The 19,360-nt window shown below is 60.0% G+C and overlaps 2 protein-coding genes across 15 annotated transcripts in view; one reads left to right on the forward strand and one right to left on the reverse strand.

Moving 5' to 3' along the window:
* Positions 1 to 3,388, forward strand: part of ENTREP2 (endosomal transmembrane epsin interactor 2) — a 473,415-nt gene extending 470,027 nt beyond the window's left edge. For 8 of the 9 annotated variants that reach the window (XM_036106221.2, XM_036106220.2, XM_036106225.2 and 5 more), the window contains one exon: positions 29 to 3,388. In XM_036106221.2, the coding sequence (XP_035962114.2) occupies positions 29 to 351 (323 nt within the window). In that variant the 3' untranslated portion in view covers positions 352 to 3,388. Of the gene's footprint in view, positions 1 to 2 lie in introns of all 9 variants that reach the window. The other variant, XM_036106226.2, reaches the window with a different exon arrangement.
* Positions 3,389 to 4,426: 1,038 nt separating this feature from the next.
* APBA2 (amyloid beta precursor protein binding family A member 2) overlaps positions 4,427 to 19,360 on the reverse strand; it is a 245,586-nt gene continuing 230,652 nt past the window's right edge. For all 6 annotated transcript variants that reach the window (XM_078078981.1, XM_078078978.1, XM_078078979.1 and 3 more), the window contains 5 exons: positions 18,227 to 18,406; positions 17,051 to 17,263; positions 15,651 to 15,770; positions 8,188 to 8,328; positions 4,427 to 5,702 (listed from right to left, as the gene is read on the reverse strand). In XM_078078981.1, the coding sequence (XP_077935107.1) occupies positions 5,631 to 5,702; positions 8,188 to 8,328; positions 15,651 to 15,770; positions 17,051 to 17,263; positions 18,227 to 18,406 (726 nt within the window). In that variant the 3' untranslated portion in view covers positions 4,427 to 5,630. The remainder of the gene's footprint in view (positions 5,703 to 8,187; positions 8,329 to 15,650; positions 15,771 to 17,050; positions 17,264 to 18,226; positions 18,407 to 19,360) is intronic.

Here is a 19,360-nt window from a genome sequence, read left to right on the forward strand (position 1 = left end):
AGATGTTATCTTTTCCCTTGATTTTTAGTTCCCCGAGCTCACTCTGTCGCGGCTGCCTGTGCAGGTCGGCGCCCGCTCTCGCCCCCTGGGCCACCGGATCCCCGGAAAGGCACCCCGCGGGGAAAGCCAGAGACCTTACAGACGGTCTGCAAAGAGCGGCCACACTCTCTAGTGGACAGCAAGGGCCACGCAGACGCCAGGGTGTTGGTGGCTAAGTTTCTGGAACACTCGAACTGTGCCCTCCCTCCCGAGGTGCGGCACGTGGTGGGCACCTTCCGCCCGGCCGGCCCCCCTGAGGAGCCCCACGGGGAGGAGGCCGTGTTCAGCGCCGGCGTTCGGGACCAGGTGTGACCAGGCCACGGGTTCTGACCCGGATGGGCCTGGGCCCGTGCGTCCTTGCTGGAGGCCACTGTGCTGGCGGGGAGGGGCCTGCGGCCCAGATCTCGGGGTGGCCCAGGCCGCGAGCTGCCGTCCCGCTCTTCAGGAGGATCCGGTCAGTTGTCTTGGGGATGACACTTCCTACCTATTCTGCTAATAGAGAAAAATGACTCTCGTGGCCACCGCGAACTCTTTGGTTTTGTCAGGCATGTAGCACCTACCCCGCGTTCTGGGTACACAGTGGCAGGTGACACTAGAGACGCTAAGTATCTTCAAAATCAGGGCGTCAAAAAGCAAGACTGTCCCCCACCTGCGATTCAGTTGAGTGTTTAGTGGATAGAGGAGGATATCGAGTAAAATGAGACCATTTTCTTCTATGGTTTGTATCACTCAATAATCTACCCTTTATCGTGTGCTGCCTGGAAAGAAAATGGGTAATTCTGGCACGAAGGGCAGCCCGGGCCCAGCTCTCCGCCCGCAGGATGCAGGGCTGTCGTGCCTACGAATCACATTAGGGGACCTCAGCGTGGCCTGGCCGCCTCCGGGAAGCAAGCTGGTGTGGCAGGGAGCTTTGCTGGACACCCCCACCCCACCCAGGTCCCCTGGTCCCCTGGGCCTCCCCTCCCCGCCACCTCTCCATGGGGTACCCTCCCCACTGTCTCTCTGGCTGTCTCCTCCTCTGCAGACACTCTTGGGGAGCCCCTTTGGGGGGTTCTCCCTGTGTCTGCCCTCCCCAGGACGGCCTGGACGGGTGGAGGTCTGGGGGAAGAGGCCCGTACCCCAGGATCTGCGCGCCTCCTCAGAAAGCAGGTCGCTGATGACCCAGAGCATCCCCTTCCCAGCCAGGCAGCAGAAGACGCAGGTTGTAAATCATCCTTCCACACAGCACCCGCCGAGCTGGGTACGTGGAAGCAGGCCGGCCCCGCCTCCCTGCAGCGGCAGCTTGGGCCTTTGCCTTTCTTGGGCCCCCCACCCCCTCCCCACCGGCCCTCATGTTCTGGCAACATTAACACCAGCCACTTCCCACAGCGGCCCTGGAGCAGCACGGTCCTCCAGAACTTTCTGCAGCCGTGGGAACGCCTGTCCTTCTGCCATCCATAGCAGTGGCCACCAGCGCCTGTGCCGTGGCCCTGCCTTGAACAGGGCAGCCCAGAACCCACAGCTGTCAACCGAGAGCCCAGGGGCCTGGCATGGGGAGCGCGAGGAGAGGAGCCGACCGCTGCCCACTCTTGCTTGGCGTCCAGCGTCTAGGGGCCGTGGGCTGCCCTGCCCTCCGCTCTGTGCCCCACCGTAGCCAACGTGCTGGGGACGTCGTGTCGTTGGCACTGGGAAGGGGCTGGTGGGGAGGGTCTGCGGTCCGGACGCCTGGAGCCCCCAGCAACGGAGGTGCGGGGAGCCTGCAGTGACGGTCAGCTTTGAACACTTGGCTTCAGTAAATGTTCTTGGTCATTGCCCCCTCGCCTCTGGCTGAGGTGACACAACTGGAAGAATACCCATCAGGCCTTCTGATGCCAACCAGAACTTTTCCACGGGAGAATCCCAGAGATGAATTATGAGCACTTTATCCAGACTACAAAATGGGAAATCTCTTGTCTCATTTTTCTCAGCCGAGGGCTTTTGAAATCCCTCCCCGTGCCCAAAGCAAATCCCTTCGCTGGTACAGTTAATTGATGGTTTTTCCAAGCAGCCTCCCCTGAGCCCATCAGCACAGCATTCATGGCTTCTGAATCCGGGCATTTTCAGTATCCCTGGGGTGGGAACCAGAGCTTAGCAAGCTGCAGGGGTTTTCGCCTGTATGTGGGGGGCCCACACTCGGGCTTGGGGGCGCACATAGCAGCGTCCCTGGGCCGAGCCCCGGAGCTAAGCCTGCACTCTCCGACGTGGCTGCAATTTGAGTGAGGCCAGCCCGTCACCCTCGCACTCGCAGCTCTGGGGTAGAGCTCGGCCATCAGTGTTTTTATTGTGCAGCCGGGGACAGCGGCCACTGGGAGCCCGCCCTGGCGCTCTGTGCCCTTCACTTCTCCTCCCTGCAGCGGGACAGTGTTTCTTCTGCCATCGTGGGCTCCTGCGGCAGCCTGGGCCTCCACCTGGGTACAAGCGGGTGCTCTGACCGAAGCCCAGAGTCCTGGATGTTCTCAAGAGCCCTGCCCTTCACGCACCTTCCACGCTCAGTTGTGCATTTGCTCTCAGAGCAACTCTATCTTGCAGGTGAGGAGACTGTACCCAGTTTTATACCACTGAGCTAGAACGTTCTGCCCATGTGCTCGGGGCCCCAGGTGGCCCATGTGGGCTCCAGCAGGGCCCAGGGTCCCGGCTTCCGGGAAAGGTCCCGGGAAGAGAGAAGTGCCAGTTAGAGCCGCTAGCAACAAGCCAGTTCTAGTACCCGAGACCCTGCTCTGCCCAGCAGCAAGCACCCCAAGCCCAGACCATGTGGTCCCCCTTGCTGGTGCACCGCCTCCCTGCTCTCGTCCCGATAAAGCATCAGCAGGCCAGGGCAGAGCCTCACGGGCTGCCCCAGGAAGCTAAGGCACGGGACCCCCACCTGCAGGGACCCCCCCCCCATCTGCACACGCCTGGGTCCTGGGCACTCTCCCTGCCTTTTCCCCACCACCCAAATGGGGTCAGCTCGGCGTGAGGGCCAGAGCCTGTCCAGACGCTGCCAGTTGCATGGGGGGCAAAAGAACGCTGAGGTGGGTGAGCTCTGGACCCCATCTCTATGGCGAACAAGCGGGGGACTCATCCTTCACAAGGTCTCCTTCAGCTGGTGACAACAACGCAGCTTGAATGCTTGTAACAAACCATGTAACAGAAAGCTGCTTTCAAATGGATGTTTCCCACCCCGCCGCCCTCAGCTGTATTGATTCACAGATGCTGCTATTAGGCAGAATTTATAGGAAATTGTTTTCAAGCCACAGGAGACCTGTTTGTACAACTTGAAGGTTGTATTTATTTAATGTACCTCAAGGTGTTTTCATAATGATCCGTGTTTTAATAAAAACTATTTCTGGCCTCTGTGTCTCCGGGTCTAATTGGGACAGAGAGGCAGAGAGCCCGTGTGTGCCTCTGAAGACCAGGGTCTCAGGCGGCCGCCAGGGAGTGAGACACCTGTGGCTGGCCAGCCGTGTCTCCGAACATCGTTCCAGAAAAGGGCAGGGCCTGGGGGCTGGGAGGTAGAGGGCGGGTGCCCGCTGGGGCTGACCCACAGCTGCCCCCCTCCAAGCATGTGACATCCGAGGCTTCCCGGAGGAATGCAGGCCACTGGCTCAGAGCGGTCTTTCATTTGGATTTTTTCTGTGAATCATTTGGTAGGACCCCCCCCCCCGCACCCCGTGTCATTTGCTAGCCATGGCTTTTGTCTCCGGAGCCTGTTCACTTGCCCTCTCTTGGGCAATGCAGGGACATACCCCTTGGCTCTCTGGAGCTGTCGCCCTTTCCCTCCAGCTTGTATTCAGGTGACATTCCCTTTCGTCACCCAAGGGTGTGGGCCATCTCGGGCTAGCTGCGAAGGGCCTTGTCAGTAGCTCATAGCTTGGAGCGCAGATGGATTGTGGGCAGACCAGAGGTGGGTCCTACCAGGCTAAGCTCCCCGGACCAACGCGGGGGGAGGCAAACCCCACCCCCGGCCTTCTGATCAAAGCCCACATTCACCCCACCTCCCTATGCCAGGTGACAGTCCACAAAGGACCTTCCAGGTAAGCAGACACCACTGGGATGTATGGTCCAACTTTGTTTTACAGATACGCATATAACTCACCTCTCCTGGAATCACCGAAATTTAAACCAGGAGAATGGCAAGGCTCCTTCTCTCCCTTATTCAGTTAGCAGCCTATCTCCTCCTTGGGACTGGGGGGGGGCGGGTGCGGGCCTGACACCCAGTGCTGGAGCACCCACCCCTCCGACCTCCCCGGGAAGAGCCCCCCCAAGGCCCCAGACCCGAAGGGGATGCTCTCAGCAAACACAGCACCATTGCAGAGGCAGGTGTAAGGCCTCGAGGTGGAGGGAAGTCGGGCATCCATTCCTCCGCTAACAAACCAGCCACACAAACCGCTTTTCGTCAGGACTTCAGCTTTATTAGTGCTATTAGCGAGTCTTCCTAAGGTCGGCTGCATGCAACACACAGGTCACTCCTTGAATACAGTAATCCTAAAGCTTTAGTTACTGCATGGTAAGGCTTCTTAAGTCACAGTGTATTCTTCAAGGCCGGGGCCAAAAAAAGAGACTTCCAGACAAAAGGACGTCAGTTAACAATGACCTCTAATGAACCGAACTAGACTACGTTTCACTTTATCTACACGCTCGAATACTGCTCGCGGCGACGCCCGGCTCGCCCAGTGACCTGCTCTCGCCACCGGCGGCCCCCGGAGTGGCAGAGTCTGCCAGGGTGGGTTCGGCGTTTGGGGGGTGGGGGAGCTCGTGTGTGTGTGTGTGTGTGTGTGTGGAGCTCGTGTGTGTGTGTGTGTGTGTATAGAGGCTGGAAACAGAGGGCGGCTACTGCGCCCCGTGTCCCTGGGAGGAGGAGCCAGCGGGCCCCGCCCCCGGGGGGCGGGGAGAGGCGGCCAGCAGGGGGCGTGCCCACGCAAGTCCGCGGAGCCTCGGAGCCTCGGAGCCTCGGGTGAGGACAGGAGCGGTAGGTGCGCGGGCGGGTCACCCGGAAACCCTAAAGTCTGAAGAATGGCTTGTCAAAGTGAAAGTCAAAACCGTGATAGTGTCTAAATAAATATGGAGTTTCCATGTTGTGGCCATCATCTTTTATTTAACTCAGGACCGTCTCCCTTCTGGTTCAGTACAATCACATGTTCCCGGACTTCACTTACAAGTCACACCCCGGGATCCGGGCAGCTGCAGCAGCGCGATCGCCCTCCCCCGAAGCACCCCGAGGGCCCCCCGTCCCGGGAAGGAGCTTGCTGTCCTGGCGGGGCTCCCTTCACGTCCGCTCTCCACGGCTTCAGGGAGGAAAGACACACTCCACACCACACACAGCTACAGAGAAACAGCCTTGTCCGTCGCAACGAGAAGACAGGTCAAAATGGGCAAAACACGTGACTGTTCTACAGAGATGCTTCCTGTGACTCTCCTTTGATGAAGACATCCCCCCTTTTTGTCCAAAAAAAAAAAAAAGTGGGTGGTGAGGGCACGCCCTTCGGAGGAGCCAGTGTCCTTGGGCGGGCTGTGGGGTCAGGGGTCAGGTCCTGGGTCCAGCCTTTCGGGCTCCTCTGAACCCAGGCGGGCTGGGCGGTGCAGGCTGGGTGGGCCTAGATGTACAGCGGGGTCTCCTGGCCCGTGAGGAGCCTGAACATGGCGGCAGGCATGGTCTTCATGTGGATCTGTCAACGAGAGACAGGGGCTGAACCAGCTCTCCCGCGCTGGCCTCCCGCGGCCCGTTGATGCCACCAACGCAAATCCAACACTCCGGCAGCCAGCTCGCTTCGCGACCCCCCTGAGGGTTTTCTGCCCAGTGAGGGAGGAATGACCACCTCGATGGAGGTTTAGAAAGCGTTTCCTGGCACGGCAGACTCCTAGCTGGCCTCTCCAACCGTCTCTCCAGAGGGTTTTGCACACACGTTCAAGTGCTAGTTTTCCCCTCAGCTCAAGCTGACAGCAGAGGGGCAAAAAACCAGACTTTTAATTGTGACTACGGTTTGCCCACTCATCTGGGAGCAGGCTGAGGGTGCCTAGGCCTCTGAAACCCTTCCCAGGAAGCCAGGGAACGTGAGTGTTCTGGGGTCCGAGAACTTGCCCCCCCCATTCTTTGGGGGTCAGCAAATGAGCCTTCGGAGCCTGGCCTCACTCTCTGGCTCCAACGGGCTGGGTACACAAGCAGTGAGGCTCAAAATGGCTCCCCAGGGAGAGTGACCTTGTGTGCCTTCCGCCCCCCCCCCACCAGCCCTGTGACGGCTCTGGGAGGAAGAGTTAAACCAGTGGAAGCACAGGAGCTGGGCTCTGCTTCTGCTGCTCTGATCTCTTCTTAGTACCCTGCTCCCAGGACTATGCCAGGCTCAGGCCTTGTGGCTCTGGGAGGTCTGGATGGCATGCGTGCGGCGGGCCTCACCCTCCCAGTGCCCAGCAAGAGGCGGCGGTGGCGGGCATGGTGTGGCCACCCCTCCTCCAGCAAGCAGGTCTCAGCCCCCGTCTGACCAACCCAGAGAGGGGCCGATCGTGCAGATGGTTTTCACAGTGTCACATGCTCCCGGCTCGCCGCCCCCCCCACCAGGATCTACGTGATCAATTTAGATTTTAATGCCACCATCATCCATGGTGAAGAAGCATGGCTTCTTCCATCAGGAGAACATTCTGTGTCATTCCTCAATCTGAAACCCACCCAAGCCTCACATCTTGCTACCAGGGACTGATTTCCCACATGCGCTCAGGGATGCTGGAAGATGGCAGGCAGACACTTCCATCCCCCAGCCACACCCTCGGCTGCCTCTGTGTCTCTTCGAGTACCAATTCGTCTCAGGTCTGAAGACTTGGAAACATTTCTCCTCCACCTGATTGCTTTCTTTGTAGGTGTGAGGCTGATCACCCCAGTGGGGTGGCCGTTTCAAACATCCACTTAGGAAAATTGGATTTTCCTTTCTTTGAAGCCATTTGTAAAAGGAGGCTAATGGCGCCTACCTGGCCCCCCTCTTCCCTCTTGAGAGCCAGCCATCTGCCACCACCAATCTCCAGAAAAACAGGCCTCCTCCCCCAGCCTGGCAGTTTCACAAAACACAGAGTAGGCCCCCAGCAAATGTGGCCAGAAGCCGCCTGGGAAACAGCACCCACCCACTCACCCAGGGGCCAAGCTCACCCGCAGTGGCTACAAGATGGAAGCCACACCCTCTCTCCCACCGCCACAGAGCCTGAGCCTGCCACTGCTCTGCTCAGCCCCCCGGGGCCCTCCACAGCCCCGAGAATCAAATGTGGACTCCCCCCCACACCGGGCACCCATGCCCTTTGCAACTGGCCCCTCGGCCGACCCACCTCTGCAGCGGCCTCAGCCTCCTGCACTTGTCCCGGGGGGACCCTCACCCCATTCGTTCTGACTCCCCCTTCACACGCCCCCACTGCCGCTAACACCCACACACACTGGCACTGGGGGAGGCCTCCTTCCGGACCCCGGTTCCGCAGACTCTGAGCACCTTACTTCTCACCCCGAATGACCCTGTTCACTTGTGAGTTCCTTGGGGAAACCTGTGCCCCCCCGCTCTGACCCTCGTCCACCTCAAGCTGGCATCGCAGGGATGCCAGAAAGAACTAGAAAAGCAGGAAGTTTAAAGCCAGCGGTGCAGGAAAGGGTGAAGCAGCTCCGTGGGCAAGAAGATGGCAGGAAGCAGGCAGAGGGGCGAACCCCAGCCCAGAGCCTTGTGCCCTGGGGGGCGAGGCCTGCAGCGGGCAGGGCTGCCACAAGGAGCACGCAAGACCCAGTTCCAGAAACGGCGGCCACCACCTTCGCCCTCCTGTCCGCCGCACAGAGCCCGAGTGAACAGGCAAAGGCCGCCCGCCGCTCTGCTCATCCTTGTCCCCGGCACTCCCTGGGCGAGAGACACAGCCCCGCCGGCTCGGCTGATGCCCAGCGCCCCTTGGAGAGGGAGTGACGGGCCGAGGTCAAGGTGGGAGCACATGACCAGCACAGGCATGCTCCAAGGTCCCAGCAAGGGCGGGCTCTCCCGAGAAGGAAGGTTTTTCTGGGAAGGGGCCGGTGGCTTTCCCGAGCACCTCCTAGAAGCCCCCTCGGGGGCACGGATGTTGGGCACGGAAATGTAGGGCTCAGAGGGCCCTAGACTCCGGGTCGGACTCCAGCAGGGTGACGACGGGGCGCGGCCTTACCTCTCCGACCGAGTTAGAAAGAGCCTGGACTATCTTCTCATGGGCCGTGGCCACCACACTCTGCCCGTTGATCTCAATGATGCGGTGGCCGACTCGGACGCCTCCTCGCTCTGCGATGCCCCCTCGCATGAGGCTGCAGATCTAGGCAGACACGTGTCAGGTCAGCACACAAGTCCCCGCCACACCCGCCGGGAGCTCACCACAGTCCCCAGGCGGGAAGCAGGGACATGAATCACGCAGAGGGAGAAGCCCACGGGACAAATGCTTCTACATGCAATCTGCTGACTCACCAATGGGGACGTTCATGATTTGGACTAGGTTAAAAAACACAAGTCAACAGCATGGCCTGTGGGAGAACCTTGCAGGCCCTCCGGGGATCTGCTCCCTGCGCCTCCCCACCCCGCCTCCAGCCATCCCAGAGCCTCTGTTCCTGCGTCAGGGGAGTGGAGAGGGCTGGTGGTGTGCACAGTGGAAGCACATTCTGGAAGATTCTCCACCAGCCCCATCTGCTCCTCTTACAAGCGAAGAAGTCACTGTTCCCATCTCACAAGGAGGTGATGAATTCACGAGCCAACAACCACAAAGAGTTTGGGAAAATGATGATGAAGGCCCCGAGTTTGTGAAATCCACCTGCGTGTGGAATTCACTAAAGATCATGACATCAGAAAGGTGTGGACACCCGCCCACCTTTCTCCCACCACAACGGGGAGATGGCGGCAGACCCTAGAGGACGAGACTTGCTGGCTCAGGGGAGAAGGTGGGCCGGCTGCACCCCGATGGCTCTGTAGGAGGGATGCTGAAGTCCTGGAGATGCAGTGGTGGGAGCGAACAGAGAGGACGCCACGTCCCTCCCCACCACGCTGCTTCCAACAACCCAGTGCAAGGGCAGAAGCAGGTCCAACAGCAGGAACCCTGGGGGTGAGGCTTTCTGAAGGCCCACCCACTGCCGGAGGTCTCTCCGGTGCACTCTGCCCCAGCACCTGACCCCGGGCACCTCGGCAAGCACTGGCCAGACCCCGGTGGCCCCTTCCCCAGCATTAGCTCAGCAGCCCTGGAGGGCTGCACCCCACCAGCCATGCTGGAGAATGAGGAAGGCCCAGCCCAGAGCCAGGCAGGAGTGGCCTAGGCTGGCTGGACCCTGTCCCCTGAGTGCCTGGGGGCCACCCCACATCATCTAAAGGCCTCGCCGAATTCATGGTGCCTTTGTCCTTACGGTTTCCTTAATTTGAAAACACTGCGATTATGGCTCTTGTCTCATTGAGGATTTGGTCACTTTTTAAGGCATCTTCATACTGGAAAAGGCAGGGGACCCCAAGCCAGAATCAGGAAGGGTGAGTCGGGTCAGCACCCTAAGAGGTCAAGGGTCGGCCGCCGGCAGGAGGCCCAGCCCCAGGTGGTGTTCGATGCAGGCAGGACAGCCGAGCCCTTCTGTGCACCTCACTGCTCTTCTCATTCCACGGAAGGGGACCCGCCTCTGTGCCTCGTGGCGAACACCCCCCGGCTGCACCCACGGGACTCCTGCCAGTGTCAGAGCCACCTCACATCCAGGCCCTGGCCAGGCCTGCTCATTCAGCCGGGGCCTCTGATTTCCAAGGCTGCTGGGGGATGACGCTCCCCTTAGACAGGACGGCTCTCCCCCCTCGCCTACCCCCCCTTCCCTCCCTCAGGACCTGGACCTTTTGAAGCCAAGACAGGCTCAGAAGGCCACTGCCCGCAGGCTGACCCTGGCACCATATGCAGGATTCCCATCTGTCCTTTGTTTTGTGGATTTTTGCCTTGTCACTGATGCCACAGGCCTTTCTCAACCAACCGTGTGGGTCCCTCCCGGCCCTCGGGGTCTCTGTCTTCCCGGTAGGAGACATATGTGCGGCCTGAGGTCACAGTCCCAGGCCACGACCGCCCAGCCAAGCAGACTCCTGCCGCGCAGCGGGTCACAGTCCTGGAGCCCGGGCACTCGGCTCAGACGGGCTCACCAGGGGCCGGCAGAGAGAAGCACGGTGGCCTACCTGACTGCCCCAGTTCTCCATCCGAGAAGGAAGGAGTAACCTATTCCTTGTCTGCCCCCCAAACGATTTAAGGGTATTTTGTGCCCACTGTAACTGGCTCTTTGAAGGTCCCGAGGAAGCTGCTTCAGGGTGACCAGGCTCGCTTCCCGGCCTTCCCAAGTGTCAGGCAGGGCCCCGCGTGCTCCCAGGCAAAGAAGCTGGGACAGTCCGCAGAAGGTGCAGGCTTGGTTACACCCCTGCTGGCAGCCTCCTCCCTAGTCATCGAGAGTCGGGGAAATAAAGTGAAGAGGGAGCAGGACATGCGGCTTTGCCCCTTTAGAGGGAATGACCAGGAGGATGGACCTGGACCCTGGCAGTGACCCCAGCTGGAATCTGGGGGGCAGGCCGGGGGAGAGGACAGAAGGGGAGCAGGACATGCTGAGGAGAAGGCTGTGTGCACGCGCACACACACACACACACACACACACACACGGGTCCTGGCCTTCCTGAATGAGGCATGCCCACAGGAACCAGGGTGCATTCCAACCTCACGGGGTGCACTTCTGCGGGGGAGAAGGCTGGTGTCTCCCCGCGGGAGACGTCTTGATTTCTTGAATGGTGGTGTTTTGGAAAGAGAGGAAGGATCCGTTTAGAAACAGCGCTAACTGGGTCATCCGGGGCCTGTCTGCAAACTAATGCATTGTACTTTGGGTGTAATGGAGCTGAAAATGGAAAAAGCACTTGTGCAAGACTAACTCAGATGTCAGCAAACTTTTCCAAGGGACTCAGGGGAACTTGGCCGTGTGGCACCACATTGTCGGGAGGCACAGCAGTCCCTGCAGTCTTAGTGAGAGGAGAGACGAGCGGGCCCACCACCGAGGCCATAAGCAGGGCCCCGTGTACACTTATGTTGGTCACTAACACCCTGGGCCTTAGATACAAACGTATCGGCCTCTGCACCGCTCACAAGTGCTGCGAAGTCTGTGCACACGCTCGCCCCCTGGCCCCTGGCCCCTTGTACAAGCGTCTGATGATGGGCCATGGGAGTGTGAGCATGCTCTTCACAACGGCTGGCCTCAGGCCCAATCCCTGCTCTGCCGCTTCCCAGCTGGGAGCCTTGGGGCAAGTTCCTTGACCTCCCTGTTCCTTCGTCCTCTCTGAAATGGTAACAGAAAATGCTATTCCCTAACTGGACCAGCCTTGCAGACACCAGCTGCCCAGGGATGCCCGAAGCTTGTGGGAAGAGCTTCCCCATGGGGCGGCCTTCATTTCCTGGTTCCTAGAACTGATCGATGGACTGACACCCCAGACAGATGGACCAGGGGGCCTAGGAGTATTTGCAACGATGAAACTAGACAGACTGGAAGAACAGAAGTCCTGCACACCATGTTTACTGCAGCATGATTCACCACCATCAAGAGGCGGGGGCAACCCAATGTCCACTGATGGATGAATGGACAAATGAAGTGTGGTCTAGTCACACACGGGAATATTAGTCAGCCCTGAAAAGGAATGAAATTCTGACATGGGCTACAAGGTGGATGGACCTTGAGAGCATTATGCTGGGAGTTAAATAAGGCCAGTCTCCAAAGGGCAAGTACTGTCTGATTCCACTTATGTCTATGAGGCACCTAGAGTGGTCAAGTTCAGAGAGACAGAAGGTACAATGGTGGCTGCCAGAAACGGGGCTTGGGAGAGACGAATGGGGAGTCGGTGTTTGATGGGCGCAGAGTTTCCCTTTTGCACGATGAAGACTTCTCGAGAGGGCTGCACAACATACTGGACGCTTGAAAATGGTTAAGATGGTAAATGTTAATTCATTTTACCACAACTGAAACAGACAAAAGAAGAAACAGATGTCCCAGGAGAGAGCTGGGCCTGAAAGAAAAGGGAGTGTGGCCGATTCCAAACCGTAACACAGCTTCTTAGCCACGCCGGCCTGTCGTTCTGGAGAAAAGACAGGCCGCGCTAAGCTCCAGGAGGAGGCCGGTGCCCCGGCTAGCACCTCCCCCACACACACAGGTGTGTGCACACACAGGTATGCAATACGCGCACACGCACGTGCACACCCCCGTACGTACACACATACACGTGTGTGCACACTAACAGCTGTGCAGAGGACCCTCCCTCTCTCCTCTCACGTGACAGCACCCAGATTTCCGCAGACGCCCCCGTGCTGGGACCACTCACCCTGCACACGGATGCCGGCCACCTGCCACGGGAAAAGCTTCTGCAGCGATCAGGCAGAAAACCACGGGGGCTGTGCCCAGGAGCTAACGAATGCCATCTCCTAGCCAGGCGACCTGCCACCCTCCGGCCCTGCTCTGCTCAGGCGGGGTGGAGGGGCTCCCGGGAGCCAGGACTCCACGTGGGGCTCGGCAAGGGTCGAAGGGGACCTCTGAGAGCCTCACGGGCACTGGGGACAAGGAGGCCCGTGGTCATGAGTGAGGTGCCAGCCAGGGGACACTCCACTATTGCAGGCGGCAGGGGACCACAGGGGAGGGGACGGTTACCAGGCCAGGCCCCTCTGGGGAGGCTGAGTGGGCTGGAAGCCGAGGTCGGACCTGAGCACGCTGTGAGGCGCGAAGCCTAGCTCTTGTGTCCCCAGAGCCAGCCCTCGGTCAGGAAGAGCCAGCACCCTCCGGCCTCCTGAACGTTCTCCCAAACACACTCCTGCCACTGCCACGAGGCCCCCGCTGAGCGATGGAGCCTGTGGCCTTCATCAGCCACCCAAAGCTGCTGGGACACAGCCTGAGCAGCGGCTGTGGGCGCAGCTGCCTGGGACCAGGGCCTCCGAGCTCCCCGGGGGCCTGATCGGTGCAGCCGCCTGCGCCGTTTTCTGGGCCACGGGGGGGATGCGTCCCAGCAGGAGAACCCACGCAGATTCGCTTGCTTTATCTAAAACCCTCCCTGGCGCTCTCGGGGCCAGCTGCCACATACTGGGGAAGACGTCCCAAGAACCACCGCAGTCCCCACCTCTCTGCGACCGCCCCCCACCCCCGCTGCCTCTCATCCAGTGTCGCCCCCAGGCTCCAAGCTGCACACACACCCTGGACCCGTGGCGGAGGCACCAAGAAGTGACCAGCACTCTGCCTCAGGGCTCTTGTCGGGGCGTCTGAGAGCCGGGAGGCACGGCCCAGGCGATGCTGTCTGCAGAACCGGGTATCATTTCCCCCCAGCTCCGAGACCCCCAAAGCCTAGATCTGCTGCTGCCTTTATCCCCACACCTGCCAAACCTTCCGAGAAGCGCCTCTGCCCTCCTCACTGCCCTCAGCCTCGCAGCCACTGATGTGGACCGGCGTGCTCGTCCCCACCTGCAGAGGCCACCCCCCCTCACCTCCCCAGGAGAGCCCCCTCGTCAGCCACCCTGCCTTCTTCCCGCTGCCTCTGACGAGGAAGGCTCACGTGTCCCCTCAGACCCCCTGCACCTGTCCTGCACCGCTGCTTCCCCAGGGACGGCATCCCCATCCTCTCCTGCTTGCCTTAACTTAGCCCCGCTCCTTCCTTGTCGCTGTCCCCCGCCTTCTCTCCCCCAGTCCCAGATGGCCTCCCTGGCTGTGGGCCCCGGGGCGAGTTACTGAACCTCTGTGTGTGGCAGTCGCCTCCTCACGAGTAGCCACGCTCCTCCTTGGGCCCTTGTAATTAGACAAGCCGAAGAGAGGCAGGGGTTTGGGGAGGGGGTGGCATCGGGCTTGTCCTGGGCTCACGGTCCCACACGGGAGCCTGGGAGGGCGGCACTTCTGAAGGAGCAGCATGGCTCCCAGGCAGGCCCTGGGGGAGGGCTTAGCACGTAGGAGGCAGGTCAGAAGGCCCCTCCTAGCGCCTCCCTGAGCATGGGGCCCGTGCGCATTCCACAGTGCTCACAGCTGCTGCAGCCAGAGACCCCGGGCAATTTATTTTTGCAGAGCCCCTAGGGCAGCTACTTGTGCCCCGGGCACGTGCGTACGCAGACGGGCTGGGCAGGGCAGGGCCAGGCCACACCACCACCTGGCCAGCTCCTGGGACAGATGCACTGACCTGGACAGAAGTCCCCCAGGGGATGCAGACAACCTAGCTGGGCCCCCATGCCCGGGTGTAAGTGCCAAAGGGCCTTTCTCCTCTGCAGAATCCAGGCCCGGGGGGCCTTCTTTAAATGTCTCCATGTACTTTATGGATTTTCTCTGTTAATCTTCACAACCACATTTTGAGGAGAGCCCAGAGAGGTGAAGTGACCCACCCAGGGTCACACAGCTAGGAAGGTTTGGCCAACGCTGGCTAGATGCCCCCACACCCTTTCCCTCTTTGTCACAGGCACCAGATGGCCACCTTCCCAGCCTGCCCTATGTTTTGTGGGGCGTGGGACTGAGTCCTGTGCGGGCGAGTGAGCTGTGGCCAGAAATGGCAAGGGCCACACCTGGGTCCCTATCTCACTGTAGCTGCCAGCCAGTCACAGAGCAGCTAGTGGGGGCCTCCAAAAGCCAGGTGAGGGCACGACGGGGCCCCTGAGTGGTTCTGTGGAGCAAAGACCCCTCCCCAGTGGACTGTGACCCGAGTGAGAAACCAACTCTTAACATGCTGAGATTTGGAGAACACTTGTTAAAGCGGCAAGGGCGCACTAACCCAGAAGGGACAGAAATGGCCCTGGGACTCTCCCCAGCTCCACATACTTCTCCACACTTCTGTACCAGATAGCAACATGGAAAATTTTGACTCATTTACAGTTGTCTTTCTAGAATGTTCTCCCATTGTGTCTCTTCTGTGCTCATGGGCAGACATCCATATCCCCCCTCCCCTGACACGACTCCCACCTACTGAACCTCTTCCTCAGTTCTTTAATACTCAAAGCTGGCTTAAGCAATCTGGAAGTGACTGGCCTCGCCTCTTCTGTCCTCCATCCGTGGCCACGTCTTTGCCCACTGGGACCTTTGCACGGGGGATGACCAAGGAAACAGATTCACTCCAGCTAAACACGGGTCAAAGAAAAGGCAGGAACTCTGAACTGAGAGCTTTGGCCTGAGGAACGGGCACAGATGTTTGGGCAGACCAACACTCACTCGAGCCCAGAATCACCTCCTCCTGGAAGCCCTCCTGCTTCCTCAGTGCCTACACAGTGCAGGCACCTCACGGATGGCTCTGAATGGGTGAATGAATGAGTGAATGAGTGAATATCTGTTGAACATAGAGTCGGATGTTGCCATTGGCCAGATGTGTCCAGACTGCAGTGGTTGGAACAGCCGTCACGGGGACAAGGGTGCTTCGAGCAGGGCTGGAGGGACCCATTCCTTGGCCACACACCAGCCCTCCCTCCCTGGCCAGGCCTGCCCCGGGAAATGCTCAAAGCTCCTGCCCAGCTGTGCCCACCCGCCAGGGCCTGTGCCGTCAGACAGAAGCGGCTGCAGGGGCAGGGGGGTGGAGAGCACCCCCCCACCTCGCCAGCCCCCTGCATCCAGGCCCACACATGCGCGGTGGAGGTGGCTGAGGAGGAGAGGGCAGACTCACGATCCCGTTCTGCACGCTGAAGCCCAGCTGGTACTTGAGGTCCGGCCGCTTGATGAGGACCGTGGTGACCGGCGGACAGCTGACAATGTTGAGCTTCACCTGCGTCTGGTTCTTCAGACCCTGCAGGACGGGGCAGGCATCACAGGGAGCCTTGGATGCCACCCACGAGCACAAGCTCACAGGCCCAGACTGAGGCTGAGTCAGCTGGCAGGGCAGGGGCCCTGGGTGCCGGGGAACGACTCCGGTGGGTCAGCCACCTCTCGGCCTCCACGTCCCTCCGTGCGACCCGTGTGCGGGTGGCTGGCTACCCCGGTGGGTGGGTGCCGTCTGAGCCAGGTAGAACCACGCACAGCCAGAGGCCGGGCCCTGTGCACACGGTGCGTGACCAACGGGACAGCACCAGGGTCGCCCTCAGAGGGTCATGGGAGGGGCCCTCCCCACGCTGGGAGCCTTCCTCAAAATAAAACGTGCTAATGGCAGGGGTGGGGACGGGGAGCGAGGGGCGCAGTGAAAATCTGTAAGCAAGAGGATCTAGAGTCCACAGCGAGCCTGGGCCAACTGGAGCCAACGGCGACCTCAGGGCGACCTGTGACTGTCAGCGGGCGCCCCAGGCCACGGTTGTGAGGTGAGGTCCAGGCAGACCAAACCTCTGGCACCGCGGGCTGAGGCCTTTGTCGTGTCTACCGTCCAGCTTCCCAGGCGGTCACCTGTCAGGCAGATGCTCTGCTGGGCCGGCTCTGGCCCCGAGAATGCCCTTCATCTGTCAGGCTGACAGGCGTGTCCTCCAGCACCAAGACCACAGCGGGGGAGGGGGGAACAAGCCACAGGGGGCTGGGGGCAGGATGCAGACAGAAGGCCCCGGGGCGGCCCCCAAGCAGGCAGAGCCCACTGTCTGGAGACCCTGGACAGAGCAAAGGCACAGTTGTGCTAGGCCTCTTGGAGCGGCCTCTCTGAGCTTTCTGCCCTGAGGCTCTTCTAGAGCTGGGGCAACCAGGCGTGAAGAACCCCCAGCAGGGACCGGCAGCTCAGCATCTCCCGAAGCTGCAAGCTCACAGGCCAGATGGTCAGAGCGGCCTCTCTGCTCTCAGACCCATGCAGGGGCCCACCCCTCCCCGTGTGCCCAGGAAACGGGACTCTCGGTGCTAACCTGTGAAATTCCCATGCACACCGGGTCACCCTACATCTGGGGGTCCTCAGCCCTTGCCTGGGGTCCATGTCACTCAGAACTGGCATCAGTGAAACCAAACGTCCCCTTCTCACCCCCAAGGGCAGCCCGGGTCCTTCTCTGATTTCAGTGCTATGGTATGGTCTTGGGTCTCTCTGGACCTGTTTCCTCACGTGTCAAGGGGGAAAGGACAAGGCAGCGAGAATTAAACAAGGCAGGGGCCCCGTGTGTGCACCTTGATGATGCCCTGGCAGGTGGCAAGGGGCAGCCCCACCAGGCTGGTGCCGTTGATGGACATGATCTGGTCCCCGATGCTCAGCTTCCCCGAGCGGGCCGCCGGGCCGCCATTCATCATATTCGCCAGGATCACCGTGGGCAGGATGGAGCCCCAGCCTGACTCCACCACCACCACGCCCAGGATCTCGCCCTTGTGCTTCTCCAGCTGCAGCTGTAAGGAAATGAGCAGTGAGAGGGGCCCGTGATGGGGGCCAGGGGCCTGCGCGCCTAGCCCCTGGCCTCGCCCAGCTCTGGCTCCCAAGCTGGAACCAGGACCACAGACTCCCTCCCGCCCGTGCCCAGCATGGACCCCTCCAGGCCCCAGCACAGCGGCTCCATCGTCCTAGCTCCTGCTGTTCTCACCTCCCACAAACCCATGGAAGCGAGAAGAATGTTAGACTCCAGGGCTCACATCTGCCCCCAGCTTTTGCTCTTATCTAGAAGAGTCCTACCTTCTATCCACCCCAAGGGTCACTCTCTCAGAAAGCTGCCTGTCATTCATTCAGCAAGAAGCCAGGCATATTCATTCATTCATTCATTCATTCATTCATTCATTCATTAAACAAGCAGTCTGATTATTCCTTCATTCACTTCTTTACAAGCAGTCAGGGTATGGGTCGTCTGCAGGGTATCTGCTCCCGTATCTTAGGAGGACTTTCTGCAGATCCCTGAGCAGCACACACTGGGCCGTGCTCAGGCCTCCACCTCTGGGAGCTTTGGAACTCCCCTGGGCAGCACACCCAAGTCCCCCGTTTGAAGACCCTTCTCAAATGCCTCTCAGAAACACCTCCTGGGTGCTGAGCTCCAGTAGATGATAACAGTGGCATTAAAAGGCACATTTTCAAGGTCATTAAGACTGATTGTAATCAGCTCCTTTGTTACAACACCACCTCATTTCACACCCAAGTGCTCAGCTCCGAAGGCAGGAGCAAATGTACATTCTGGGCAGCACGTCACTCTGCTGTGAGGATGGGGATCTGCATGAGGGCCCTTCGAGGGCTCGCTCTCGTGTCCTCTCGCAGGGAGCTGCTCTGGGGCATCGCGGGGCAGCTCCGGTCTGCAGGGGCTCAGCGTGGGCGGCAGAGGCCACTGCAGCGTGGCATCCCGTGGCCCGCCCACGGTGCGCGTGGCTCACCTCCTTGCAGTTCTCGGAGTTGGAGAAGTGGATGAGGTCGTCGTTGTACATCTCCTGGGTGTTGATGATGTCGCTGTACTCCTTCTGGCTCAGGTCTTCGGGGTTGATGCCGTTGGCACGCAGGAACTCCTGGTAGGCCACGCTGAAGGCCTGGCCGATGGACTGTGCGATCAGCTGGGCCTGTGGGCAGGGAGAAGCCCACTCGTGACCAGCACAAAACCACAGGCGTGCCACGCAGTGCAGAGAGGAGGGGCCATGGCCGGGCTGGGCGCAGGGTGCACACGTTAAGTCTGCAGTGGGCCCTTGCCCGGGCTTAAAGGAACAAGAGAGAAACTGTAGGCTCTCCTCTGGTGATAGCTGTCCTCCCGCCAACACCCCACGGTCGGCCGCCATGGGGTGAGCCTCTCTGCTGCTTTGTACCCAGCAGGGCCTGGTCCTGACTGCTCCCGCCAGAGCCGTTTCCATCCCCAACCATCCAGGACAAAGCACAGTTTCAAATAAAGTCTGGGAAAATTATGAATTGTTTGCTAAATAGCCTATCTTTGTTGTTTTAATTGGTGACTACTGTATTTTCTTTCCACCCATCTTACTCCAAAAGTAGACTTGAGGTGTGTTCTTGGAGGAGGGTCACAGAGACTCTTAGTTGTCTCCCCAACATTTATGTCTCCTTAGAACCCAGTGTCAACCGGGGAGGCAGCATGTGTGTCCAGCTGTTTTTGTGGGGGGAGGGTGGCTGTTCCAGGCTGAGGCTGATGAGAAGCACAAGACCTGGAGACACCAGCACAGACCCCACAGAGCACAGCACCTCTTTCCACTACAGGGAACCACTTGTGTGCACATTACTGAATCTCCGACACTGCAGGGTCCTGGACATTGGAAAGTCACTGCCAGGCTTCACCTGTCACCAGCCAGTGTGCAGACAGGGGACGGTTGAGGGGCAAGAGCTAAAGTCCCGAGCTCCCGGAAGGACGCCAAGCACTCTGGCAAGCATGTGGCCCTGGAGAGCAACAGGGCTCCCAGGGGCCTGGCCCCCAGCAGGGCCTCCTCCCCACCCAGCCCTGACTGCGGGAGCCCCGGGGCTGCTCTACCCCCTGCCGCCACCTGCCTCCCAACAGCCATCAAAGGGGCCTTCTG

Source organism: Halichoerus grypus, chromosome 8, assembly GCF_964656455.1.
Source record: "Halichoerus grypus chromosome 8, mHalGry1.hap1.1, whole genome shotgun sequence".
Classification (NCBI taxonomy): domain Eukaryota; kingdom Metazoa; phylum Chordata; class Mammalia; order Carnivora; family Phocidae; genus Halichoerus; species Halichoerus grypus.